Source organism: Ailuropoda melanoleuca, chromosome 11 (assembly GCF_002007445.2).
Source record: "Ailuropoda melanoleuca isolate Jingjing chromosome 11, ASM200744v2, whole genome shotgun sequence".
NCBI classification, from domain to species: domain Eukaryota; kingdom Metazoa; phylum Chordata; class Mammalia; order Carnivora; family Ursidae; genus Ailuropoda; species Ailuropoda melanoleuca.
Genome location: NC_048228.1, coordinates 41,029,243 through 41,042,620, shown reverse-complemented (window position 1 = coordinate 41,042,620; position 13,378 = coordinate 41,029,243). Strand labels below are relative to the sequence as shown.

At 36.6% G+C, this 13,378-nt stretch overlaps 1 protein-coding gene across 15 annotated transcripts in view; it reads right to left on the bottom strand.

The window, feature by feature from the left end:
* KLHL8 (kelch like family member 8) overlaps positions 1-13,378 on the bottom strand; it is an 85,239-nt gene that overhangs the window by 20,474 nt on the left and 51,387 nt on the right. For 6 of the 15 annotated variants that reach the window (XM_034671557.1, XM_034671563.1, XM_034671564.1 and 3 more), the window contains exons 7-10: positions 10,256-10,424; positions 9,886-10,045; positions 7,278-7,479; positions 6,948-7,032 (exon numbers count right to left, since the gene is read on the bottom strand). In XM_034671557.1, coding sequence (XP_034527448.1) covers positions 6,948-7,032; positions 7,278-7,479; positions 9,886-10,045; positions 10,256-10,424 — 616 coding nt within the window. Of the gene's footprint in view, positions 1-130; positions 479-3,614; positions 5,350-6,711; positions 7,033-7,277; positions 7,480-9,885; positions 10,046-10,255; positions 10,425-13,378 lie in introns of those variants that run through there. The other 9 variants (XM_034671566.1, XM_034671556.1, XM_019806188.2 and 6 more) reach the window with 6 other exon arrangements.

The window sequence follows — 13,378 nt, the reverse complement described above, 5'->3', positions numbered from 1 at the left end:
GAGCCTGCTTCTTCCCTCTCCCACTCCCCCTGCTTGTGTTCCCTCTCTCGCTGGCTGTCTCTATCTCTGTCAAATAAATAAATCTTAAAAAAAAATTAACGATAGAAATATCAGTATCCTATTATGAAGAACTCTTTTAAGAAAAAATAAAAGGACAAAAGACACCAAGAAGTATTTCACAGAAGAAACAAGACTAGTGAAAACATGCTCAACTTGTTAGGAAAATGCAAATTAGAGCCACAACAAAATGTCATTTTTCACCTACCAGATTGGCAAGAATCAGATCTTCCAGTGTAAGCAAATGATAAACCATATTGTAAACTAGCACAACCATTTTGGAAAATAACTGTATTATCTTATAAAACTGTTACAAAGCTAATCAGGCACATACCTTACAACCAACTCTGCTTCTAGGTATATAAAGAAATTCTTGTAAATCCATACTAAGAAACTATACGAATGTTCATTTTAGAATTGTCTGTAAAAGCCAAAAACAAAAATAAGGAAAACTGTACCCAATATAAATTATAAAAATGAACCTGTTGAATGGAAAAATCAAGTAACATAAGGCTACATATTAAGTACAATACTATTTTGTATAAAGTTCAACAAAAGTAAACATTATGTGGAATATGTATATATAAAGCAAAAGACAAAAAATAAAGAAATGATTGATTCAGGACATTAGTTACTTCTGGGGAGGAGGGTAAGCTGGGAACTGGAATTGGGAAGAACATGAAGGTACAGTCAATACTATCAGAAATGTTCCACCTCTTAATTAGGGAGTGGGTATGTAGGTGTTTAATTATTATTCATTAGTTTCATATTGCATGTATTTTAATATATCAAACACTACATAAAGAAATACAATGACCAGTGGTTGCCAGAGGTTGGGTGTGGGGTGTGGACAAAGTCGGTGAAGGTGGTCAAAAGGTACAAACTTCCAGTTATAAAAGAAGTCCTGCGGCTATAATTACAGTATGGTGACTGTAGTTAAAAAAAAATGTTGTGTTGTGTATTTGAAAGTTGTAAGAGATATCTTAAAAGTTCTCACCATAAGAAAAAATTGTAGCTGTGTGGTGATGAATCTTGACTTATTGTAGTGATTGTTTCACAAAATATACATATATTGAATCATCATGGTGCATACCTAAAACTAATGTTATGTCAATTATATCTCAAAAAATAGTGACCAGAAATACTTTTACATTGTGAAGACACTATGATAAAGGAAATCATCTTCCCTTAAATGTATGTACACTACCTTGTAAAAGCAGATATATAGTATAGCTGGTTAGGTGGAACAGTGGGATTTTTTGGTCACAAAGAATACTGGTCGTAACCACTCATTAGTTGTGGATCTTGGACAAGTCATTAAATGTCTTTGAATCTATTTTTTAAGTGTAAAATACAGAATTATTGTAAAGATTAAAATGCCATAAAGTGGTACAAACTACACATTTTTTAAAAAATGTATTAATTCTCCCCTTAGCTGTTACCCAAATTTAAGAAACCCCTTATAAGGGCACCTGAGTGGCTCAGTCGGTTAAGCATCCAGCTCTTGATTTCAGCTCAGGTCATGATCTCAGGGTCCTGGGATCAAGCCCTGCGTCAGGCTCCAAGCTCAGCAGGGAGCCTGCTCAAGGATTTCTCTCCCTCCCCCCTCGCACTTGTGCTCTCTAAAATAATTTTTTTTAAAGGTTTTATTTATTTGTGAGAGAGTGAGCGCACACAAGCAGGGGTAGCAGCAGGCAGAGGAGAAGCAGACTCCCCCGCTGAGCAGGGGGCCCGAGGTGGGGCTTGATCCCAGGACCCCAGGACAATGACCCCAGCCGAAGGCAGACAGCCAACCGACTGAGCCACCCGGGTGCCCCAATAAATCAATCTTTAAAAAAAAAAAGCCCCTACAGTCTAAAGAGTTTGTTCAGGTAGGCTGAACTTAGCCTCAACCATTAATATAATGGAAGAGTAACTCTGAAACAACAAAAACCACAAGAATTTTTCATCAAATAATGTTTCCCCTCAAAGAAGCTATATACTTCTTTCACTAAAGTTACTATTGCTCAGGGGCACCTGGATGGCTTAGTCGCTTAAGCATCTGCCTTCCGTTCAGGTCATGATCCCAGGGTCCTGGGATGGAACCCAGCATCGTGCTCCCTGCTCAGCAGGGAGTCTGCTTCTCCCTCTCCCGCTCCCTCTGCTTGTGCACGCACTCTCTCTCTCTCTCTCACACACACACACTCAAATTAAAAAAAAAAAAAAAGTTACTATCACTCAGGGCGATTTTAGAAATCTTCCATTGGAATGGTCTATTTGTGAAAAAATTTTCCAGTAAAGGAAAATCTTAATTTTTTTAGGGTAGATGTCCCCTGTTGTAACTATAAAATATTTTTAATCAAGCTTGAAAAAAGTGAATCATAAAAGTGAAACATGAAATAAGCATGAAAAAAGTACACATGGCCATAATCAATATTCTGGTCAAAATTAACATGACTAGGGCGCCTAGTGGCTCTGCGGGTACAGCGTGCAACTCGATCTCAGGGTTGTAAATTCAAGCCCCACACTGGGTGTAGAGATTACTTAAAAACAAAATCTTAAAAAATAGTTTTTTTTAATTAAAAAAATAGCAAATGACTAAAATGAGTGACAAGACTAATTCTCTTGGATGCCTTACAAATGGACTCTTATGGCCATCTTCAGAAAAATGTTTAGCAATGGCAACATAACTGGAAAAGGGAAAAAAACCCACTTACTTGGAAGGACAACATTCATCCTAATGCATAAAGAATCTCATTTCCGTACAAGTCTGCAGTTGCTGAAGAGACCATTGCTTTGATCAGTTACTAAGATAAGTGAAACTAATGTATACTAATGTATTCTTTATTTTTTAATTATTATTATTATTTTAATTAGGCTCCATGCCGAGTGTGGAGCCCAATGTAGGCTTTGAACTCACGACCCGGAGATCAAGAGTTGGATGTTTAACTGACTGAGCCACCCAGGTGCCTCTAAATATCCTTTATATGAGAAAAAAAATATTACAGTCAATCAATGTCAGGGTTGGAGAATAAACAATTAGATAGTTTTGATAGGATTCTGTAAAAGTAGTCAAAAAACAAGAAGCAAAGTTACACAGACCTTATAGAAGTTGCTATTCATAGGGTTGCCTGCGTGGCTCAGTCATTAAGCGTCTGCCTTCGGCTTAGGTCGTGATCCCAGGGTCCTGGGATCGAATCCCTCATCAGTCTCCCTGTTCAGTGGGAAACCTGCTTCTCCCTCTTCCACTCCCCCTGCTTGTGTTCCCTCTCTCGCTGTATCTCTCTGTCAAGTAAATAAAATCTTTAAAAAAGTTGCTATTCATAATAGATACATGTAGTGTGTGTGTGTGTGTGTGTGTATTTTTTTAAGATTTCATTTATTCATGAGAGAGAGGGAGAGAGAGAGGCAGAGGGAGAAGCAGGCTCCCCATGGAGCAGGGAGACTGATGAGGGATTCGATCCCAGGACCCTGGGTCATGACCTGAGCCAAAGGCAGATGCTTAACCGACTGAGCCACCCAGGCGCCTAGTACATTTTGAATCAATAAATAGTACTGATATGAATCCAACTCTGATCTCAGTACTCAACAGTATATATAATAATTTTTTATTTTGATTTGTTGGGGATATTACTACACAAATTTATATACAGTTTTAAGAAAATATTATAGAGAAGTTTTACTGCAACTTTTAATTCCACATAAAGAAGAGACAGAGCCAATGACACCCCAACAATTTCTTTGGATGTCTGATGTAAAAAAACCACAGAAAATGTTAACTGATAAGATATGAATTAGATTCTAAATGCATTCTCTATCAAGAAAGACATGAAGAAAAAAGGAACAAAGAAAATTCTTAAGTTTACCATTTGCAAGAGGAGTTTACATAATTTCAACAATCTCTTATCTATGCATTTAATAGCATTATAAATTCAAAATGTGTGCGGGAATTAAGAGAATAAGTAATATTGCTTAGAGGGAGTACAAAGTTTATTAAACATTTAAAATTATTTAAAATAACCAGTTACACAGAGTACAGTGAAATTAACCAAAACCAATATCAAGTAATTTGTTTCTAAAGTGGCAATACAATACAGGAAAGCAGTGGCTTTAATAACTTTATGGGAGAATCACACAAAAGCACCTACAATACTTCTTGAAGAAATAATAATATGCAAATTTTCACTTTTTTTCCCCACCTACCATTTCAAAATTTTATCTCTATTTTATATCACTTTTTGGTTTTCTTATTAACTTCTGAGGTTAAAATGAAAGGCCTCACAATTAAGTAGCCATATTCTTTTAATAATGTCATCTCTTTATTCCTATGAATGTAATCATCTTTCAACTGCATGATTCCTTCAGCCTGATTCTCATTTTATATCTCAAAGAATGTTTTTAATAAACTGTGAATATTGGTTCCACTATTTATCTTTTCATAACCATTGTAAGGTCCTTCAAAACTATGCCTCTAACGATCTACACATAATATAACAGACAGCCACATGTTTTCTTCACTTCACTTTCCTTATGAGTAGTTCCTATTTTATGAGTAGCTAGGGTACCTTAGTATGTTAGATGACTACAGTATAGTAAAAACCAGAAATAGAAATACCTTTAAAAAAAAAAAGAAATTTAACACCTTTATGTTCCTAAACTCTGCACACGTGACAAAAGCAGAAATACATTAAAGAAAAAAACTTTAAATAATCTTAGAAACAGCAAGATCATGATCCTCTCTCCCACAAAATAAATACAACAAACATTCTAGTAACCACAGTCAGACAAGCATTATAATACAAGAATTCCATTAGACATAAGAAATAGACAGTTGAAGCCAGGTGTCGAGATTTACGCTCCACATCCAGCTAGTTATAACCAATCCAGTGAGTGCTAGAGAGTAAAATGCTTTGAGGAATGACTGAAATATAGTTATACAAGAGAATACTGATTCAGATCCAGCAAAGACTTATGAACTTGCCAATAGGCTGATAGCAAAAAGTGGCATAATTTGGGAACTTAATCTGCCTCATGAAAGACCTTTATCTGCTAGCCTGAGATCCTCTTACAATTTGTTTTTCTTTTTTTGGTCTAATATACTCAATAGACACTGGCTTTTGTACTGGGGCTTTTGACCCCACTATACTGACAAGCCCAGGCTACCTTTTAATGAGGACCATCACAGTTAGTAGGCAATGAACTTCAGAGCTGGGTGGATGGGGGGTAGTGTTTCTCAATGCCCCAGCTTCCTTGTGAACCAGCAATGAACTGCACTAAATTGTGAGGCATGATGACAGGAAAATTCAGGGAGGCCTGGAAGAGAGGTGCCAAAGTGCATTGCAAATACAAAACAGAATATTTTAATATTCTTCATAAATATTTATACAAGTATTTACATGTAATGAATAGACCATTTTATAATACTGGCTAAAACCGTGAAGAGCTGTTAAATCAGTAGGTTTATCAATATCCTGGCTTCAAATTAATGCACAGAAATATTTTCAACTGAGGTTCAATATACTGAAGGTGACTGAACAGAAAGAGTAAATTTCAATCTTGCTCTGTTTTTAATATCTTTTCTTGGTAATAATGGACTTGAACTAATCAGTAAGCCATGATCTATAAAGAATTTTTGTAAAAATGCATTCATTTTCTGATAATAAATACATCCAAATTCCAGAATTTTTAAAAACCAGGATGGTGGAAAAGAGCAAAATGGAAAGGTAATAATCCTGGGCTCAAAACCAAATGATTAAATCAAAGAAATATTTTCAGATTTCTCTCAGGGAGTCATGTAATCTCCACCATTTCTTCTCAAGGTCTCTCAACTGGGCACTAGAATAATATCAACTCTAAAGCCTTCTCCTCTAATATTTCTTCTGGTTCAATATTTGCTAATATGAAACAAATCCTTTCTGCATGAGATGAAAAAATAAAAGTGTAGATTCAAATGGGATTAGTTCGGGTAAATATTTGTCACCCTAAACAAGTCAAACTGAAATTAAGGGCTTCTTACAGCACTCCCATAAAGCTTCTGAAAATTCAACCAAAATGGCACTGAGAAAGATTAAACATTTTTTCTACTTCTATAAATATCCAAGAAATTGAAAAATCAACATCTAGAAAAAAAGCAAGGCATAAATTCATCAGCACCAAGTAGAAATGATCTTCAAAAGGAACAAGTCTTTTATGTGTCCTGATATTCTTGTGTTGATGAATAGGTTCTAATCTCCCCTCTAGGAAAAGTCCACTGCCTTAACACTTTTGGACAAAAGAGAAGGTAAAACTTAGGTAAAATGGAAATGATTCCATTTTACATTTTGATTTATCCAAAATGTCTTTAAAGAGGGATTTCAAGGTTTTGGTACTACTTTAAACATTTTTCAGAGGAGGTATGGTTTCAGGTTAGATTCTTTTTCTTTTTCTTTTTTTTTTTTTTAATATTTTATTTATTTATTTGACAGAGATAGAGACAGCTAGCGAGAGAGGGAACACAAAGGGGGAGTGGGAGAGGAAGAAGCAGGCTCACAGCAGGAGGAGCCTGATGTGGGGCTCGATCCCATAACGCCGGGATCACGCCCTGAGCCGAAGGCAGACAGACGCTTAACCGCTGTGCCACCCAGGCGCCCCAGGTTAGATTCTTTTTCTTCCCTATTCCATTATTTGCTAAAGTGGTAAGTATCACATTTACTTTTATTACTAATAGATCTTTAGCTACAGGGCTAAATGTTGCACTTAGTCACAATACGACAGTTTCCATTTAAAATAAGACTCGAGCAGTAGTGAAAACTGTTCAAAGGTGGTCATACAAAATCCTGGTTGTCCTTCTTGCTTATCAAATATGACTAAATTGTTGGCGGCTGGAACTCAAATCACATACAATCAACCACATTATTGGATCCATGACCTACATCTCGAATTTGGCTGGTTAAACAGGCACACACAGCCACGCCTGCTCCAGCTCTGCAGTGAGACACAGATCCAACCAGCTCCCACCTGAAAAGACAGAGGAAAAAGTATGTTATCTTAAAACAAAGCATGACTTACTTTACTCAAAACACCAACCATAGGCAAAAACTCCCTATTATTGGGACTGGTTCTGAAAGACAGGAAGGTTTCTCAGGGAGATAAGATATCCCTAATGTTTTATATTAATAGCTATGACTAGTAGTATTTTAGCATTCTGGAATAATCTGTTACTGGAAGATCCCATTAAAGCTTACAGAAAACATGAAAATTACCTATTCAGCACTGGATCAAATGCTTCCACTGTATTTAAGTATGCATTGCCATTATGCCCACCAACTGCAAAGATTTTGCCCATCACTGTTGCGATCCCCACTCCACCCCTGGGAGTGGTAAGTGCTGCTACATAATCCCATTTGTTGTTTCGAGGATCATACCGCTCAACCGAACTCAGAGGAGAATTATCATCAAAACCACCTATATATATATATATATATAAAAAAAAGATTTTAGAAATAGTACTACATTTCATAGAAATTAACTATTAAATCTCAATCCAATAGCTTCTATACAACCCAATCTTTTAAAAAACATTTTAGAAAGTAGAGAAAATCAGGGAAAAGATTCACCCCAATACGTATCATCACTATCAACTCCTATTAGACATTTTTCAACAATTCAAGATAACTTAGTATTTTATACCTCAATGCTAAGATTAAAAATCTCAAAATAGAAAAAACTAAAGTCCCCGTATCTAAGCAGATAATTTAGGAGAAAAAAACCCCCACAAACATTTATAATTTGTCATTCGCCTCCTAGAAGCAAGTAATGCAGTATTGAGATTCCTTCTCTGTGTGTATGTTGTGTATCATATTTTTAAACAGTAAGAGGGCCTGAGGAGAGAATAAACTACCACTGAATCATTTGACTCAAAAGTTTCCCAACTGTTTCCCCTAATACCGTAATTGTCATCATAATTACAGAGACGGCTATGACTGAATTCTCACCAATTTTTGTCAAAACTACATCTTCATGCAACATATTCTAGATGATGACAGTTCTCTCTACACATCATTCTAACAATGCTACTTATTATATTTCTGAGGGTTAAATATACAGACTGTTACTTTGACAGTCTTCTTTCCCCTAAAAATAAATGCGCCTCTTTTTAGACTCCATCTCAGTCTATATGAGTTAATAACTCTCTTCAGCAACTATGCCTATTTTCCTGAGGACAGGAAGTGTTGCTATTATGATCAGTCTATTCAGAAACAAGGTCAGTAAAAAACAAAAATCCACAACAGTTAACTTCTCTAATGGGTTTAATTAAATCAATTGAAATAAAATTCACCAATTTTATGTGTATAATTTGATAAATATCGACAAATGTGTACAGTAGTATCCTCACCACCGCAACCATAATACAAAACATTTTCATTATAATAAAGGGTTTAGCTCTCCTACATAGGGAGTTGTGAGAGGCAGCAACTGTGTACTGCAAGAACTCTGGTTTCTCACAGACTCAAGTTCAAATTCCAGCTTTGTCACTAGTTTAGAAGGCATGTGACTATGAGGTAAATTATTCAAACTCTCTGAGTCTCTGCTACCTCACTAGCTGTGAGGATCAGACAAGATCTAAAGGTAAATTATGTTATTTCTTTTAATATACGTAAGCACTGGAAAATTCAGCATTACTTGCAGATATTTCAATGCTAATACTATCCCACACTCTCTTATCAAGAACTCTAAGTTATGTAACACCAAACAGTTGACATCAACATAAGTGTGACATATGCTAGTTACAACCTCTCCCAACAATTTCTTTCTCTGTAAAGGAGGGAATTACTAATCACAATACTGCCACCCATTTTACTGGGTAACTACAAAGTACCAGATTTTTACTGGGTAACTATAAAGTACCAGATACAGTTTGAGATGCTTCACATATTATCTCTAATTCTTAGAATAATTCTCTCAAATAATTCTCATTATTAGTTCTCATTAATAATTCTCATTATTACCATCTCATAGTTCTTTTTTTTTTTTAAGATTTTATTTATTTATGTGACAGAGAGACAGCCAACGAGCGAGGGAACACAGCAGGGAAGTGGGAGAGGAAGAAGCAGGCTCCCAGCAGAGCATGGAGCCCTATGTGGGGCTCGATCCCAGGACCCTGGGATCACACCCTGAGCCGAAGGCAGACGCTTAAGACTGCGCTACCCAGGCGCCCCATCATCTCATTGTTCTTTAAAACCTTGCAACTGAAAGTGTGCAGAATGGACCAGAAGCAGCATTGATTATCGCTTGGGAGCTGTTAGAAATACGGAATCTGGGCTCCTCCCCTGCAGTTTAACAGTATCTTCAGAAGTCATACGCATATTCGAGTTTGAGAAAGCACGGCCCTACGGTTCCTTCCAATTCTGGAATTCAGTAAGTAAAAAGCAATACAGAGATACCAACAGCCATTATGCATATGAAATATCCATTGCTTTGATTAAAGGAGTCAACATAATTCCCTTGAAATGAAGATGAGAAAAAAATGTCTTAATCTTTAAAGATTTCAGCAAAGCACATTTGTGTCCTTACATTAAATATATATAGATATCTCTATATATCTAGATATATATATATCTTATGTAAATATAATCCTCTACTTTAGATATATTTGCTACTCCTAGTAAAAATACGAAGGTAGAAATTTTAAACGGGAAAGATGAAGGCATAAAATAAAGCACAAATGTGAACCTTGGTAATTTGAAAGCAAAACTTAGGACTATTCCATTTGAGCCTAAATGCAATATAATTTGTATTATTGTGTTGTCTTATGACACTATCACCGTATATCCTGCAATAAATGAAACTAGAGAAATATCATCCACTCACCAACAACGTATAAGCAACCATGGAGCTCACTAACTCCATTGCCTGCTCTTCGTTGACCCATTTCTTTAACTTCTATCCACTTATCCAGATGTGGATCGTACCTCTCCACACTAGACAAAGAAGCTACTCCATCATTGCCACCTACTGCATAAACATGGTTCTAGATAAAGAATAAGAACACATGACATTAGACTTTTAATTATTTATATGTGGTCCTATTGGTAGACCAGAATGTTTAAGAAAGCAATGTTTCACGAGATAATATGGTATACGATCATTATCTGCATCCTGGAGATATGAATATAGCAGACCTTTGTTTATTAGGGCTGTGATATAATGCAATCCATGAGCAAACTGCCACATAACTTACTATAAGAGCCACAGAGCCAACTCCTCCACGGGGACTATTCATTGGTGCCACTGTACTCCACTGGTCAGATTCTATATCATATCTTTCTACATCATTGAAGCAAGTGTTGTCATCTAACCCTCCAATTGCATAAATTGGACCTCCCAAGGAGGCCAAGGCAATTCCTCGCCTGCAAAGACAATATAACATACTTAAGCATCCGGTTTTGTTTCCAGAAAAAAGGTAATAAAAATATCATGCTAAAGGAAGTCATTTACTTTGTTAAACCTCAATGAGGTTTTTTTCCCCATTTTTAGATTTATCAAAGCTTCTGAATAGATGGCTACAAGGTTGCCAAATTGTGCGACTGTATGTGAACAGTGCCCTCTGGATTTACAATGCACAGCCTACACAGGTTACTTTAAACTCAAATGAAATAAAGTGAAACCCAACAAAATAACATAAATGGAGTCCAAAACATTCCACAGTAAAATGAATAATGAGAGATTAATGAATTGACAGAGATGTTTTGCTGTGGAAGTCAGAAGTCAATCTCATTTCTAAATTCAAGTCATTGCAGAGCACGTGTTTTGATGCAGGGTTTCACGGTACCACACAAAAGAACATCAATTTTTATATTACAAGCTTTATATCACATTGCTTTACTTTTGAGGGGCATTTATTTCCCTTCTTGGAAAGAGGGAGACTTAGCCCTTGTTAAAAGCTAATTCACTGTAATGGTGATCAGAAAAAAATTATATCAATTTCTTAAATACTGCAGCAATAAAAATTAAACTATTCTAAAACTATAAACTGCCACTGACTTAGTATGTACTTTGGACAATGTATTTTATAAACTTCTACCTTGCCGCTTCATCTGTGACCCACTTGAGAAAGGAGCAGACACAGGTGATACAGAGATAATACAGGTAAAGCAGTTAGAACAGTGACTGGCCCATATTTAGTGCTATGTATTAGCTCTATTACTGGAGAGTGCAGCTGGTCAACTGAGATTCTAAGTTTACCAAAGAGAACCCTAGGAAGGATTCTTAAGGGTAATGTTGTTACTCATTTTCAATCCCCTTAATTTCTTTTGAGTATAGAGCAATGACTTACAAAATTTGCAGGTGTGTGAACACGTGTGTATACTCTAGAACATACAGGTGTTATATGATGACAGATGTGTACCTAGTAAATATCCCTCCCCCCTCAGCATCCCAAACCAAAATAGCTAATAATGTTATTTCCTACTCTTCAATACTCTCTTGATTTTCATGAAATCACACATTTGAATTCCCTCCTAAATCTCTGGCTGGTGCTATTCTGTTACCTTTATCAGTGCCTTCCTCTCTACCCCATCATTAAATTATCAAGTTCCCTAAGGCCTCTTACCACTTACATCCTCTTTCCCAAGGCAATCTCATTCTTTTCATGGATTTATGATCAAATGTATATTTCCAGACATATATCCAACTTCTACCTTAAATCTGTCATGGTAGCTCTTCAACCTTAATTTTTTGCAACTGAGTGGGGGGGGGAGGGCAGAGAATAGAGGAAGAGGGAGAGAGAGAGCCTTAAGCAGGCTCCCCGACACAGGGCTCCATCTCATGACTCTGAGATCATGACCCGAGCTTAAATCAAGAGTCAGACGCTTAACAAACTGAGCCACCCAGGCATAGGCATCCCTCTTCAACCTTAACTTTAATCTGAGATGAAACTCACTGCCTACTTCCCTGTGATAGGCAAATTTTAAGATGTACCCCCCCACCCCAGTATATTCACCCTCTAGTTTGACTGCCATGCTTATACTACATTATATGGCAAAAAAGAGATTATTTGAATGGTCCTAATCTAATCACACAAGCCATATTAGAGAGGTTTCTCCAGCTGGTAGCAGAAGACAACTCAAAAACTCAAAGAATGAGGTGGATTCTGCATGCCACTGCTTGTTTGAAGACAGAGAGGAATGCCTGGAAAGCACCTGAGAGTGGCTTCTAGGAATTGACAGTGACACCTGGCAACAGCCAGTAAAAATGAGAAACTCAGTCCTACAATCTCAAGGAATGGAATTCTATCAATAACCTAAATGACCTTGGAAGTAGGTTCTTTCCCAGAGCCTCCAGATAAGAACTTAGCCCAATCTACACCTTGATTTTGGCCTTGTAAGACCCTAAATGGAAAACCCAGTCAAACCTGCTGAACTTCTGATCTATGTAACTGTGAGGTTTAATAAACAGATACTGTTTTAAGCTGCTAAGTGTGTGGTAAATGGTTTCACAGCAATAGAAAACAAATATACCCATCACAAGGGAAACAAAAATTTTTATTTTGTTCATTGCCTTTTTCTTCCTAATGCAGAAAATTGTACCACTATCCATATCCAATTGCTTAAGCCAAAAACTGAAGGATCATCCTTGCTTCTTGTTCTTTCCACCTTCCACATCTGATTATCATAAAATCTTGTTGATTGCATACTTCCAAATTATCTCTCAAATATGTCCTCTCTATCCCACCTTTTCCCACTTTATTCCAAGCCACCATTATTTCTTGACTAAAATATTATAATAACCCTGTTGGTCTCCCAAACTGTTTTCACTCTGGTCCTCTTCAAATCCTTTCTCCATTTCATTCCCGCTATTAAAAAATATATATATATATAGTGTGTGTGTGTGTGTGTGTGTGTGTGTGTGTGTGTGTGTGTGTGTATGAAAGCTCACCAGATAAAATTAAAAAACTCTTGGCAAACCTGAAAGGCCCTCATCCATTCCTATTGTATCAGCCTTATTTTTTCACACCATTCACCTTGATGTTTCAGCCATACTGGGCTTCCTTTCTGCTCTCTGCTCTTGTTGACCTCCAGATTTTCAGACTTCATTTCTTTCCACCCATCACCCTTTTACCCACCAATACTTAACCAGGATAAGTTCTTCTACTCCTTCAGATCTTAGTTTAAATGGAACTTCTTTAAGATTTTCTCCATTCTCGGAGATAATGCTAAGTGAAATAAGTCAAGCAGAGAAAGACAATTATCATATGATTTCTCTCATCTATGGAACATGAACTAGGATGATCGGTAGGGGAAGAAAGGGATAAAGAAAAGGGGGGTAATCAGAAGGGGGAATGAAACATGAGAGACTATGGACT